Below are 16809 nucleotides of genomic sequence, written 5' to 3'. Positions count from 1 at the left end.
TAGACCACGCATTATAGATTACTCTTATCTCTTTGATGCATTACTTTAATGACAAAGTATGTGTAATAAATATAGTTTTCAATTTTTCGATTATATTTGTTATACTAACTTTGTCATTAAAATAATTTAAACATAAGTTCATATACTTTACGTTCTGTGAAAATTATCACATATATTTTTCATTCAATGTCAGAACGCGTTGTGATAAAAGGTCTGTTCGCGTCGCATGTGCCAACATGCTCCTGCTTGCTCCAACGATCAATACCGTCACTAAAATTGTAAATATAATGACGGTGTTGGTCGTTGGGGCAAACAGGAGCATGTGGGGCACGCGATGCGAACAGACCTAAAGTGTACGATAAATGAAAAATTTTCACAGAGCGTACATTTTTCATTCGTGGTATACTTTATCACAACGTGTTTGTTAAAAAAATTAACTTTGTACACACACAGATACTCACACACGCACGTAAATGCGCGCACACGCACATACATATACGAAAATTATCTGCTATCGTTAATCAATCGTTTTGGACATAATTCTTATACATTACAAAGTTAATGTGAGTTATACATTACCGGTCACATACTTGAAATGATTTATACGATATCATACGTCTGATTTATATAAAATTAAGTATCTTTTGCAATAAACAATCTGACATGGTATTAATAAAGTTACTAAGGTTTGAGGGTGTAATACGAATACACAATATAAAATTATTTATGCAACAGAATTCTTTGTCACAGAAAATTTCTGTGACAAACGTAAAGTTTAAAAAATAAAAATCTATTAATTATATTAATGAATTCCCAGTAAATACCGACTGTTACATCAATATTATAATTTTTTACTTAACAATGTAATTGTTAAGTACAACATACGAGATCTGTACAAAAAGTATCCAGCCTGATTTTTTTCACGCTAACGAAGGATGATGTAGGTATGGCAACTGCGCGTACTCGTAAAAGGGACCTTCCTGCGCCTGCGTGAATATTTGTAGCCCCGCAACAACTTTGATTTGAGCAACCTCCATTGCATCTTCTTTGAAAGCCTGCTGGATCTTGCGAATGGTTTCTGCTTGGGTATCCCCAAGTTTCTGGCAGAACTTGATGCAGTACCGCTGCTCCATGCGTTTGGTCGTCTTCGAGAAAATGCGAATGCGACGAGCACGTGTTACACGGAGCCAGTCTCTGGTAGCTACTTTCGCGACCAGCGTTGCTGCGGGGCTACAAATATTCACGCAGGCGCAGGAAGGTCCCTTCTACGAGTACGCGCAGTTGCCATACCTACATCATCCTTCGTTAGCGTGAAAAAAAATCAGGCTAGATACTTTTGTACAGGCCTCGTATGTTGTATTACTTTTATGTTGTTGAGTGGAAAATTATAATATTGATGTTATGTAACTGTTACTTGCAGGTGCAGTCTACTGGGTTTAGTATATACATATATATATATATACGCACATGTGTATACAATATTTAAAATCCATTGTATGTACATGTATGCCTATAATATCGAAAGAATGATGAGCCGACGTGGACAAATTGTGCATTACAATTGTATCAGACTCTGACTTAACAAAAATTGTTTTTGAAAGCTTAATAATTAAAAAATTTAATTTTACATAAAAGTGTACATTTTTTTAAATTCTTTTGTCCAAGATGAGGAAAAGTTCAAGTTGAAAGGAAGAAGAGTATGTTTTTGGTTCTTTTAATCAGTTTGACATATCTTTACCGATACATTTCAACATATTACGCAAGATTATTGAAGACTTTCTAAATTTAAAGATGAAAAAATTATAACTTTTCCAATTTTCAAAATTAGTTCACTTGAAAATGACATATGCAGTATTTTATCTTACACACGCGCGCACGTATACGTGCATATTAATATATATCCGCACGCACGTACACGCACGCGACACGCAATACGCACACGCTCGCGCACACGCACGCGCACACACACATTCGTAGTTTTCGATATACCCTTCATTCATTTATACTTTAACACAAGGAAAAAACGTAGATAATCAGATAAATATTCCTACATATTGAATATCATATATTAAAAATTATGTTATTAAATTCAGTAGGTAGAAATATTTGCCCATTTATGACATCTATTTATCCATTTTTTGTATCCACTTATCCGTTTATTACATCCTCTTTTCATGTACTTATTACATCCATTTTTGTCCATTTATCCATGTATTACATTTATTTATTATACTTATTCGTTTATTATGTTGGAAATATTTATCTATTTATTAATTAGCAAATAACAAATAACAATTGTGACTCTCGAAAATGTAACAAAAAACCGTGAAAATACAGGGTGTCTTTTTAAACTTAACAGACAAATATTTCGGAAATACGCAATTTCACAAAAAAAAATTTTTTTAAATAGAAGTTGTACGATCTAGAGGGGGACATAAGATGGTGTCATTAATTTTACCTTGAATAGTTGCTTGACGGTCACGTATGTTACAATACACAAAAATTTTCAATAATTGGAACACTATTTCAACAATACATTCCTGAGACCAAATCAAGTAAAAGAGTACTGTACTACTTTTTCCTCCAACAAACAGTTATCGAGATATCGTAAGCTAAATATTGAAAAAGTTATAAATTTTCTTTTGATTATCTCAAAAAGTATTAAGCAAATCAAAAAATGTTTCAGACAAAAGTTATTCATATTAGTTAGTAGAATAAGATAATAAATACAGTGGTTTTATATATGAAAATATAATAAACAATAGTGAGTTCCGTCAAAAAAATTGAAGGTGACCTTCACGTAACCTTCAAGCAACTATTCAAGATCAAATTAATGGCACCATCTTATGTCCCTCTCTAGACCGTACAACTTTTATTTTAAAAGTTTTTTGTGAAATTGCATATTTAAAAAATATTTACCTGTTAAAATTAAAAAGACACCCTGTATAAGGATAATTAGAGTAGTTAGGTGTTGTAACGTGATATGTTTAATCTAATTTTACGTATCCAATGGTGAATCTGACGTCATCATGCTTTTGTCAAAGTATCTTAGCAACACTACGTATATAATTGTAATGTAAAGCATTAATATTTGTTAATTCATGTATAAATAAATTTCTCTTGTATTCAACATGCATTAATAAGAAAGTAATATTACAAAAAACAAATTTCCACGTGTTAAAGTATCTTATGAAGTGTCCAAATATTAATCTTGCATAATAATGATACAATGTTATGTTTGAAACTTATTATTAGGGTCCAGATGTTCGGGTGATTTCTCGGCTCGCACACGGAGCACCGCTGCTTACGAGTGAGTCGGGTGCATGCTGAAGTGAGATAGCAATATTTCTTGAGGAGACCCGACGCCCGCCAACCGATCTATCCGAATTGACGAGCGCGCAACTTGACGATCGGCTAGCGTGCAATTTGCTGAATGCAAAGAGAGAACAGAAGGATTTTCATCTCGATCGTCAAGTTGCGCGCTCGTCAATTCGGATAGATCGGTTGGCGGGCGTCGGGTCTCCTCAAGAAATATTGCTATCTCACTTCAGCGTGCACCCGGTCGGGTGCATGCAGCGGTGCTCCGTGCGCGAGCCGAGAAATCGCCCGAACATCCGGGCCCTATTTATTATGTAATAAAATATTTTATTAATTTACAGAAAGATTGTTTATATATTTGTGTAGTGTAGTATAAATAAGTAGTAAATACAAAATATATATTTATTAAACTACAAAGCAATAAATACTATGGATTTAAATATTAAAATAAATAATGCTAAAGTGGCTTTTACATGTAAAAACATTAAAGCAAAGTAAATACTGCATGAGATGTTTTATATCTTGCTAAAAAATTGATAGTTGTGTTAGAGAAAAAATGTTGATGTAGAAACATGTTTGTGAAAAATAAGTACGATCATTATTATTTTACGCACTTGTGGTGACATATGTTTCGTACAAAGGCAACTATATTGCTAACATATCTTATTCCATTTTGTTGCAACTAATTTTACTTTTTGAAAGGAATTAACACTGCTTTCTAAGAGTGAACATTTTTACGATTTAGACATTTTATAAAGTTCTGTAGGCATATTATTTCCCCTTTTATCAGATTGATGTATTTATGCTAATTGATGAACTTGTGCTAAACCTTTAAGTAACTTTGAACTGCATTATTGATAAGAATTTCAACAAATTGCTATTCAAAGTATATCTAGAATGTAAAAAATCATAACCTCATTATAATAGATGTTAGGACACTCAGTTTTATAAAATTTAGATAATAAAAATAGTATCTTTAGTGGAGTTTCCGGAATTTTCTTTTTTAAGTCATGATAATATAGTAATATAAAAAACTTAGAAACTATGAAAATTAATATATTAATTTCAAAATCAAAAGATTAATTAAATATTAATAACAGTTCAAAAATATTCCAATGACTAATAATATACGTATACTGAAACTTATTTAATCTTTAACTTGGCAATATTTATATTACTATTTTTCATTGTTTAAACAGAGCACAAGTATGGCTGCGAGAAATGCAAATTGTAATGCGATCTACATACATTTTGTCATTTATTCATATAGCTACTAGTTCCCAGTCTTTAACAATTTAGAATTAAACATTCTAATAGTTTTCTTTAAAGCAATAATATTAAAAAATAACTGCTGCAAAATTGTAAAAAATTTATTTACAAATATTCTTAAAACATGACTACTTAAACTCTGCTATACGTACAAATAAAATTACTAACATAAATAAATTGTAAATAATAATCATTATCTTTGCCAATAAATAACGGACAAGTAATTCGTCCAGAATTGGCAACAATTTAATTACAAGGAATTTATAGCGAAAAACGTTCAAATTTCTTCTAATTAAATTATACATCAATTCTGGTAGAATTAAATTTGTTACTTGTTATGAGTCAATTAATTTATTTGTAGAATGTTGCTTTTTACACACGTTTAAAAGTACATTAATTTTTTATAATGTAAAAATATTGCAAATTAACATGAGACAAAAGTTGTATGGTTTCAAGGGCGCCATAAGACGGTGCCATTGGTTTGACCTTGAAGAGTCGCTAGAAGGTTACATGAAGGTCACCTTAAATTTTCAAAATAAAACACCCTATATATTTTTGCATATTCTTGTAGCTTACCTCGAGAGCTTTCCAAAACACTATAATGAAATGTATTTTCGTAAAGTACTTCTTGAGTTACAAAGCTTGAAAGTAACAGTATCACGTGGAGGTTGTGCGATCGGATTGCGCGGATCGGAACTGCACCCACAACAGCCGACATTATTCTGTGCATAAAAACTATTAAGAAAAAATAATCAAAAAATGAATATTTTATAATTTATGTTAAAATATTGGAACCATCAAGTTTACAACTCAAAAAGTTCTTGATAAAAAATATTTTATTACAGTGTTTTGGAAAGCTCTCGAGGTAAGTTACAAGAATATGCAAAAATATATAGGGTGTTCTATTTAAAAAATTTAAGGTGACCTTCATGTAACCTTCTAATGATTCTTCAAGGTCAAACCAATGGCACCATCTTATAGCTCCCTTGAAACCATACAACTTTCGTCTGAAACATTTTTCTCCCAAATGCTTCATTTCTGAGATATACGTCTGTTACACTTTAATTGACTCACCCTGTATATAATCGAAATATAAATTTAACATTTATATAATTCTCAAGTAATTATATAATTATAATTTGCACTCAAGTTAATATCATAGCCAATAATCGCATATTTTCAACTTTTCCAATAAAACTTTCGAAGTCAATGTTTCTTGATAATTAATTGATGTATTTTTATGTTGTCAGTAACTTTGATAAGCATGTGACTTAATTAAAATTTTCTAAATAATTTTTAAATAATTGCATGAAATTATCTCAAATATATGAAACTTCTTTAGTTTTTAAAATACTATATTTATCACCCACCCACACCCACCCACCCACCCACTCTACACACACACGTACGCACGCACACGCACACGCGAACGCGCACATACACTTTTGTACTCTCATTTCCCCATCCATACAGACACATAAATACACACATGCACATACACATACATTGTATATTTTTTATTAAGACAGAGTAAGTTAAGCATATTACCACTAATGACGTCATTAAAATATATTATTCAAAACAAAACATTGTGGAAGTATCAAAAAAGAAAAGTAAAGATTACTACTATCAATACATTGCTAAATGTGTTGCTATTTGATAGTAGTAACCTTTTATTTTTCTTTTATTCATTTTTTCTTTATACTATATTTAAGGGTATTTTTAAACAAGTATAATTCTAAAGTTTTCTAAATAAAATATTAATTTATTGTTATTTTCATAATCAATATGTCGGGTATATGTGCGCTAGATGTTTGAAATGGCGAAATAGCGAAATAGCGAAATCGAGCTTGTCCACTTTTGTTGTTTCGTACTGTTACTGCTAATTTAAAGAAACAGTATAAAAAACAATTGACAAACTTATTTCGCTAGAGACAATTAATAAAGTAAACACACATTTATGTAGAAATATGAAGATAATGTATTGTCAGATTTAAATCAGTAAGCTAATTTTCTAAAGAAAAAATTGGCTTATTTGTTTGGCAACTTAAAACAGATCTGACAGTTCACGATACATCTTTACATTGATAATCCACGTTGGTTCTCTGCACTGATAATCCCATTGAGACACACACTCTCAGTTACCTCATTTATTTCTCTAGTTATTCTCTTTTTATTTCTTATTAGATATCATAAATCATTGATATCTAATGGAAAAATAAATAAAGTGACTGAGTATCATTAAATATCATAGATATATAAAACAAACATCATTCAAACTGAGAATAGAAAATTTTTTGTGTTGACTCACAGAAGCTCTCACAACAATCATGATTCTGTCGAAATAAGTTAATGGACTCAAACCAAGTATATCACACTTACAATTAGATCCGAGTCCATTTACTTATTTCAACAAATTTATGATTATTCAAACTATATAAAGTCCTAGTCATTTTTACCCAAAATTGTCCAATGTATGTATATGTAACATGAGATTAAATAATGAACTTTGCTTTAATAAAATATACAAAATGTATGGAAATATATTTGGATTATATGTGAATGTGCACAAAAAAGAGTTCAAACAGAAAAGATCCATTTTAGTACAGGATGTTTATACATTTATATAAATTGGGCTCTCTCTTTTCTTTTTGACCAATTTTTTCTTCTTTTTATTAAAGATTTTCTTAGATTTGATGGAGAAGTGCATGCACTGGAAACTGTTTATTTCTGTTATACTTTTGGCGCCCCATACTCAAATTGTGACATTTATATGCGGGCAACTTCTCTACATTGTACAATGCAGTCACATTGGCAACTGCATTATACGTGGAGAAATTGCTTAAACCAGCAGAGATCTCATCAAAGGATTCTTTCAACTATTCCATAGGATGATGACGTCCGCCGCACATTCCGCATGATATTCCGCACCAATGTACAGCTTTAAGAGGAGGATAAATCCACAAGCAAGGAACGAACATTGACAAGACGGTCAAACCAAACCATCTGCGTCCGCATCCCTCTTCTGTACTACAACTGATATAACATTTTGTAATTTACTCGAATGTTACAAGATACTAGTCGATTAAATTTTCAAGAGATTGCATATATCAGAAATATTCCTAATTTACACTTTTCGCTAAATTATTTAATCTAATTATTGCGCTAAATTCAACGTTCATTGTACATTTGTCATCGAGAAGGATCACACTTTGTGTGATTGAAACGTCTGACGTAATAATTTATACATATTTCGATGTACTAAGGTGGCTCCTGCATAAACCGACCAAAAGTAGAAGAAATTGAAATTTAAGTATATTGTAGTTGTAAATTTTATCTATCAGTACGCAAAATTTCAGACCCGGTCACCGATGAAATAAAAAAAATATTAAAGTTGTATTTTTTAACATTCCAGTAAACACCAAGTAATAGTTACATAACATCAATATTTTAATATCCTACTCAATAAGATAAATGTAATATAACACCCATGTTATATTATATTTACATTGTTAAGTAGGAAATTGTAATATTGATATTATGTAACTGTAGTATTATGTAACTATTACTTGGTGTTCACTGGGATAGGGGTTACCCAGGTAGAACATAAAACTCATAATGACGTCATCATGACTTAATTCATCACTTAAAAGTTACCCAAACAAAAATGATTGAAAAATGATTTAAAGAGGACACAAAGAATCATAGATTTTAAGTACATATTCAAACATTAGTACTTTTACGTTATAGTTAAAAGAGAGTTAAAATAGATAATTATAGAAGAATTTGTTAATTTTTATATTAACATGATGTACTTACATTATTCTAATATGACTGTCAGAATTTCTATTTTGAACTACTTCTATTTTTTTTAAATCATTTTCTGTTATGCACGCGCAGTTTTCTTAAGTTGCTTTCCCACTAAAAATAAATATTTTATTTTAATTTTTACATTATTAACACATGATCTCTTAAAGTACTACATTTTGTGTGCAATAATGTTTATTATTAGTTATTTATAATAATAATAATATGTATACTCGCTAATAATATGTATAATGCAAATAAATTTCGTGTATCAATTAATTTGAGATAATATTCTTCTTTTTGGAGGACATATTAAAGTCACTATGATAGCATAAATAGGTCACCATAACATAGCCAAAAATGTATCGAATGAGATCATTATGATTTTTCCAAAATGACTTTTAAGTGATGTCATTATGAGTTTTATGTTCTACCTGGGTATAGGCCGATTGCTCGCAGGAGCACTTTGAGGGTTAATATTATTTTATAGAAAAAGTAGATCTTAACATAAAACGAGATGAACATAATAAATGTCACAAGGATTCAAATGCGTTATAAAGTATATGAGGTCACCGACCTCAGCAAACATATACTATACTTATTAGCAGGGTTGGGAAGTAACACGTTACTTGTAACGTCGTTACATTTTTACAGTAACAGTAACGAATTCAGCCGTTACTTTTATCGTTACTTTAGTTCCCTATCATCTTTTATATCTGTTCAATAGATCGTGAGCTGGTCGCGCGCACTATTCTTGATTGGACAAAAATATTCCGATATTGGGCGCTGGAAGTCAATGTCACATGAGAATGCGCTGTAAGCGTTTATCGATGTCTCGATTCTGGGGCCTGATTCTTGAATTCATTCGAAGAAGAAACGTATACGAAAATTCTGCTCTGACAGAAAAGTTGAAAGTCGATTGGTCAAAAGCCACGCGTATATCCAATCAACTTGCAACTTTTCTGTAAGAGCAGAATTTTCGCATATGTTTCTCCTTCGAACAAATTCAAGAATCGAGCTCCTGTATGCTCGATGACTTGCTATGCAGAAACTAGTTTAAAGTTTTAAGGTTTAATATTGACTATTAAATAATAATAATGTAATTTTATAATCTAACATCTTACTTTAGCATTTCAACAAAGTAACGAAAAAAGTAACGAATCGTTACTTTCTAAGTAACGGTAACGCGTTACTTTTTAAAATCAGTAACGAGTAACGGTAACGAGTTACTTTTTACAAAAAGTAACGGTACCGGTAACGCGTTATTTTTTTAAGGTAACGTTCCCAACCTTGCTTATTAGTAAAGTCAAAAGATACAATGTTTCGAGGAAATTTGACAGCTCTTTGAGACTTGACAATATCACACATTTTTTAATATGTCTTTAAATGTGCATATATAACCTAGTATATTAACGTATTTGATCAATAATGCATTAAGTAATATTTTTTTATGAAGAGTTATATAAATTTATAAAAATCAAAGGGGCCCTACCAGAGCACCCATACTAACCGCTTCTTCGTGCAGGAGCCACCTTAAAAAGTAATATACTTCTTTTTTAAAAAGGACGGATCTAATACTTTTTAATTCTTGCAATAAATTTAACCAATTTAAAATGCAATCAATTCTTAAAACATTCAAATTTGTGTAACACAAGATAATGCAAAACAAATAATTGTAAAATATTGCAAATATAAATGCAAATATACAGGGTGCTCGAGGATTAAATGGCCAAACTTGAAAGATGTATTTAGGACCTCAAAGCAAGAAAAATTTTCCTCTGGAAATATGCTCGTAAACTTTCCTTTCACGAGACATTGACTTCTGAAGTTATGAACTGTTAGGAATGAATAATTTCGAAATAATTTAGATTTATCCTCTTTATTGCTTTTTAATAATAAAAATTTAATTATTAAACGTTTTGTTCAAAATGATGGCCTCCAGCTTGGAGACATGCATTGCACCTATCGATGACAGAATGAGTGGCTGACATTGTGCGTCTGTAATTTCGTTACACGCCTGCACTATCCTCCGTTTTAATGATTGAAGATCATTAACAGGCACTTCATACCAGTTTATTCGACGAAAGCATTCAACGAACTAAGTACGATGATACGACGCTTTGTTTACCATGCAAATAAAAGCCTATCAATGACCTTCGATTTCGTAAACAAAGTTACATCGTACTGTAGGGACCTTCGATTTCGTAAACAAAGTTCCGTCGTACTGTATGTTTTGCGATTGGTTTTTAAATCAAACAAATTATGATTTACAATTCTCGCAAAACATTTTATGGACAGATGAAGCTGGAAATATTTACCAGACAAGGAATTCTAAATCAAAGAAATAGTCATATTTCGAAATTATTAATTCCTAAAAGTTCATAACTTCAGACGTCAATATCTCTTGAACGGAACGTTTATGAGCATATTTCCAGAGGAAAATTTTTCTTGCTTTGAGGTCCTAAATACATCTTTCAAGTTTGGCCATTTAACCCGGGAGCACCCTGTATAGGTATATATACAGGGTGTTAAAAAACATTCAATATTTATATGGTAGATAGGACACATCATACTGAGTAAAAAGAATCTAATTATATAAACATAGGTCAAAAACTCAACCGTTTCTGAGATATAAACATTACAGGCTTCTACATGTCGCATGCGATGTTCTCTCTCGATCCCCTGATTTTAATCCATTGGACTCTTTTTATGGAGATATTTGAAAAGTATAGTGTATTCTTCGCCGATAAATGACTTAGAAGAATTACGTGACCGAATCCAGCGTGCTTGTCAAATAATTCGATAGAGACCTGGAATTTTTGAGAAAGTTTGCGACTCTGTAAGAAGATGCTAGGTGTGTATGGAAACGGAAGAACATGTTATAGAACACCTTCTGTAAATATCAAGATAATAATTTAGACGGATGATCTTCTTCTCATGTCGTATGCGACATAAGTCAGTAAGTCAGTCATATGATGTTAACATACAAAAATGTTTATATCTCAGAAACGGTTGAGTTTTTTATCTATGTTTATTTAGGTTTTTTCATTCAGTATAGTGTGTCCTATCTACCATATAAATATTGAATGTTTTTTAACACCCTGTATACATATACATATATGTATATATAATACATATGTATGTATTTAAGTTAAATATATAAAATAAGTAATAGTAATAAAACTAAGAGCTAAAAAGATACAAATTGTCCAACCTATAGTTGAAATATTGTACTTACCTACAAGGATTTTGTGCAAAATCACCTTCGGCGTCGCTCATGCAGTGATACAGCATACATTGGGCGCAAGACAAACAGGATATGGTTGCAATTCCACGCCTAATTGGATCAGGAGCATACTCGCAGGAACCTTTTGGATTGTGTTGCTCCGAATACAATTCGTGACAATGCTTGCAACGTAAACGTACGTTGCGTTTTACAGTGTTCTTCGACGGTTGCGATATTATTGTATCTGGCTTCTTCAGAGAACTTCCGCTGTTAGAAGTATTATGCCCGTCTAATCTCTCACCCTTGTGTTCGTCAATATTAGGATACAGATATTCATGATTAAGTGTCGTAAGCTGCACGTAGGGATAATTGTCTAATTCGATGTCTGCGGCAGAAGCAAGAGGATGTGGTGGTGTAACCTTAATGGAAGATCCACCGATATAATGGATAGATCGGTACGAGTCGGGAAGCTCTGAAGGTTGAGAATAATTCGGTACTCGAATTCCATGAGGTGTGCCCAAAGAGGAGCGCGGCTCAGGTGGTTCCACTGGCAAATCCAAAGTCTGTAAATTTTTAATAATTTTAATAAAAACTACTGCTCTATCTCTTTACTTTCAATTTATTTCACCGTAACTTTGCACCTTTATCATAACAAATGTTTCTTCGATTAAAATTAATAGATAGAAAAAATTAATTTTTTTACCATAAAAACATCGTCATCCCCAGTGTCTTGAACATTGGTAGTTAACGTCAAATCGGACACACCTATCGCATTAAAATAAAATTTCTCAATAAGATCTTACCGAAAGTAAAGAGTGATGAAACACAAATTTAAAACTGTTGAGCTCACTATTCGCGCAATCCGTAATAAATTACAGCAAAATGATTAGTGGAAAGAGTTGATAGAATGTTGTAAGAGTCTTGTGATATATTATAGAGTTACTCTGTGACAATATGAATGAACTTTGATGTATCACTTTAGTAGCTTAGCTCATTATAATACATGTCATAACCCACATTTTATTACTATTAAAAATATGGATAAGGTAGAATGTCTGCGTAATCACAAGAGGAAAAAAAATGGTAAGAAATATACTTGTTATCTACTCTATATAGCAAAAGATCCTAATGTACGCCATATCTCTTACAGAAATATAAGCGAAATAATAACTAGAAAATTAGTGTACATCAGTAATTCCTAATAATTCAATTACTGGACCGTAGTAATTATTCAGTGCTCTTTTCACTCCCAATTAATACATTTCTGTAAGGGATAGTATTTGTTCGTAGCTATATTGCATGTCCTTTCAATTGAAACGAGATAAATAGAGGAGTCTCCTATTATGAGATAGTGGAGTTTCTACTAACAGACGTCATCTGTTGGTTCCATCGTGAATTTATTGTCCTTGTAGTGAAATCTGTTTAGTGGAATGTTGATTGTTAGATCATATAATCGTAGTGAAAAGAGATTTGTGATCGAATTTGGACGTTCAAAATCTGCTATATTGTATTAGAATCCTATCTCATAATAGAGGACTTCCCTCTATAAATTGAGACTGCAAAACGAGAAATAAGGTGCGGAAAGAAAGAGCGAACTAAATGGATCAAATCAGTACTTGAAAACTTATGATGCGCATTATGAATGCAACTTTTTAATGTTAATAATTATTTTTGAATAATAATCCCTTGAATTTATTTTGTTCAGCAAAATGTTATACCTTCCCATAGTTCTCCAATTGCTGCGCGGACACCACCGTCAAACTGTGCTCCGTCGGAAGTCGATACAAATGTTAAACCAAATACTTGTCCTTCTGACCGCCAGTGAAGAAAAGTTGGCATTATCAGATTATATTCAAAATCTTTTTTAATCGCGCACCTAAGAAAAACCTGAAAAAAAAAAACGATTTATTCTTATACAAATATTTATGTGATAGATTTCACAGTACAAGCTACGATTTAAGCTGTATACAGTTAGACACGTCTCTTAAATAATAAAATATTTATAAAATTGCCTACTGATTCATCGGTGTTATGTTCCCCACAAATGAAATATTCATATTTTCTTTTATTTGTGCTAGGCGGGGAGACGTTGGAAGATTCATGGCTCTGAAGTCCACTGGCTGCTGCATTAGAGGTGGAGTGCATAGGACTGGTTGTAATAGGACTAGTGGTTCCATCGGTGTTGTTTATTTGATGTACTTTTGGAGAAATTTCTCTACGTATGATTGCGACACTCGCCAATCCACCGCCGCCCAAAGGAATCCAACAGCCGGAACTCTCATCTCTTGTCATTACTTGGGCATTGACCCTCACGAGTTCATTAGGACTGCAAACAACAAAAATGAGTTGTTATTATACATATTTATCGTCCATGTACGCTTGTCTATTAAAGTAAAATAATATATACTTTACATAATAGAAACATACTGTGACTGTAATGCTGGATCTTTGTGTCTAAATCTTTATTCAACATAGCCACTGCGCGCAGATACCTACATCGATTTGAAAACACAGTATACAGCTAAAGAAATAGGATGTCGAATTAAATCAACAATCACTTTAACATTGATGCTAATTGAGCATCATGTAGAAATAATCTGTAAATAATTTGTTGCAAAAAATATTATTTAGGCCAGGATATAAATTTGAACCTCGCTACTATCCGAGAAAGGTATTCTGATCTATTTACAGTCTATTGATGCTTAATTAGCATCAATATTGAATTAAGTTAACTTGACTAGGTATATTATTTTGACTTTAGCTGCATACTGTGTTCCAACACCGATAAAGACATCGACGCGCAGTGGCTATTATGTATGTATAATTTGATAAAGCCTCTAGCTACCATCGGAAGTGACGTCTTATGGAGAAATTGTCTTTAGCTAATAATTTGGTTTAATTCTTTAAAATGTATACGTCAAGGGGACAAATATATCCACTCCGCAATACGCCAGCGAATACCTATTGTCATAAATACTATACTATTACATGTCGTCGTACGTTACTTCAGAAGAGCTGTATCTCGTAACGCATTAATCCTCTTTACTCGGTTCAAACTACTCATATTTCGAGTTTTATTAAACTAGTTACTAAAGTCATATATAATGGGCAATAAGAGCCAGGCGCTAGGTGATATTTGCGTGTATTCAAGTAATAGGTATTCTATTAGTTTCCAAAATTTATTTAACATCATCAGACGTTTCGACCCTCTTATGCGGTCCTCTTCAATGACACAAAGGTAGACACTAGAACACAATTTATATCATAGTAGTTTACAACATTTATAACAAACAACAATTTATAACAGAGTTTTATTAAATTCCTGTCACATTCGATTAAATACAACTGGGTGGCTATATTGAATAGGTGTACGCACAAAAACATCATTGAGCACGAAGATCCAGCATTTCTAATTCCAATAGAATGCAGCAGTGATGTTACATAGAAAATTAATGGTTTACTTAAAAAAAGATATTACGATATTATTACAAAAACGTTTTCGATATATAATATAATCGTGAGATGTACATATATTTATGGATATTCTCATGCGAATTCTTACGGGCCGCGATTTTTTAACTTTCAAAAATATCGAGATTATACAATTTACACGAACGAGATTGGAGTCTCGTTTGAGATTACACGATTTCAATATTTCCGTGGGTCTCGAGAAAACGCAATCGCTATGACGATTTGGCCAGATGTTACACACACCCACGTCGATTCAATGAATGAACGGCTGTTTATACACGAACATTAGATAATGTACTATTAGGTTGGAAGGGGAAAGGAAGGGGAGGGAAGGGACGAGAGAGAGAGAGAGAGAGAAAGAGGGGGATGGAGAAAAGGAGGGAGAGAGGGGAGGGGGAGAGTTAAAAATGGTTATAATAGATATGTAACTACGGAGATAGAAAAACAAAGAAAATTCACGTAGGAACAAACAAGAACAGGGAACAGAGAAGAACATGTGATAAACCGTGGTAACCGTGACTCGAGACGTTCAGAAAAAAGAAAGAAACTGTTCGAGAAACACTACGATTACTTTATTCTATTATCCGCAATGTCTATGAAATGAAAGAGAGAACAGGGAGGGAAAAGAGGAGACCGATCCGAGACGAAGAAAAAACGATGGAAAGCATAAATCGGATGGAGGAATGTTCGAATGACACGTATATTTGATATCGTTCCGATGGTGAAATTAACGACGCGACAAAGAAACGCGTGTATCGTTTGCAGAATGAAATGGTCGCGGAGACGTGTATGTATATATATAGATACGACGGCACGAGGATGCAACTGATGTTCGTGCATACTCACTCGTCCGAGTCACACGCCTCTGTCATATTTAGTTTTTGTTTTATTTAAATTTCCCTGATATGTCCACATTTTTATCACACAAAACCATTGAACTGGGCAACTACGCTCGTAAAGTTATCCTCGACAAGTCTCAACACCGACTGACCGACTCAACAACAGCGCCTTCCACCCCCATCGACACAGTCCTTTCCCTCCCTTCCAGCCTCCCAACCCTCCGCGTCCATGTTTTCCTCTTCCTCCACCTTTACTTTGCACTATCCGTGCAGTTCATCCCCACACATTCACCTGTCTTTGATGCCACATACCACATAATCTACCCAGAACCATACACTCCACCACGCCTGTTCTCGCAATTGTTTTACTTCAATCTTATCGATCGCTCGCCTCGTCGCTTGAAAACTACGACTTTCCGAGGGACACTACCGTCACGGAACACGTCGGTGCATCTCGGCATGTGAGAAAATCGCGTTTACGCCCCAAATTTATAGCTCCGATCGCAAACGTCACGGCAGTTAAATGGGCCAATTGTGATTCGAGCGTGGTTCGTAACCGCGACAGTAAACTTGCAAATGCTCTAAACGCAGATATACTCGGTTCAACAGAACTGACAAATGCAGCCACGGAGCACTTATTGACTACTTTACGATAAAGCCGCCGGGTTGCGCAACAGGATTCATTCATCGATATTACACGCTCGCATGTACCCACATGCGCGCGCGCATCATATATACACACACACACACACACACACACACACACACGAGTGCGCGCGCGAGAACACACACACACACAGACACATACACAAAATCTGCGTATCAAGCGCACCAAATACGATCCTCTAGATACACAACCACAGTATAACCAGTATGCCC

General features: G+C 33.2%; 1 protein-coding gene across 6 annotated transcripts; it reads right to left on the bottom strand.

The window, feature by feature from the left end:
• Positions 1–7284: 7284 nt before the first annotated feature.
• On the bottom strand, positions 7285–16693 carry LOC105557266 (sprouty-related, EVH1 domain-containing protein 2). 6 transcript variants are annotated; one of them, XM_012004460.1, is made up of 7 exons: positions 15938–16693; positions 13637–13946; positions 13339–13507; positions 12324–12385; positions 11633–12183; positions 9905–9926; positions 7569–7623 (listed from the first exon to the last, which is right to left on the bottom strand). In XM_012004460.1, the coding sequence occupies exons 1-7, from the start codon at positions 15961–15963 to the stop codon at positions 7618–7620; spliced, it is 1146 nt and encodes a 381-aa protein (XP_011859850.1). In that variant the 5' UTR covers positions 15964–16693; the 3' UTR covers positions 7569–7617. The 6 variants fall into 6 exon arrangements, with proteins under 6 accessions (XP_011859845.1, XP_011859846.1, XP_011859847.1 ...); XM_012004459.1 differs by lacking the exon at positions 7569–7623 and adding an exon at positions 8188–8508; XM_012004455.1 differs by lacking the exon at positions 9905–9926 and having other exon boundaries at positions 7285–7623.
• Positions 16694–16809: the final 116 nt, after the last annotated feature.

This window comes from Vollenhovia emeryi, unplaced genomic scaffold (genome assembly GCF_000949405.1).
Source record: "Vollenhovia emeryi isolate VEMERY1.0 unplaced genomic scaffold, V.emery_V1.0 DF939538.1, whole genome shotgun sequence".
NCBI lineage: Eukaryota > Metazoa > Arthropoda > Insecta > Hymenoptera > Formicidae > Vollenhovia > Vollenhovia emeryi.
This window is presented reverse-complemented; position numbering and strand designations above follow the sequence as displayed.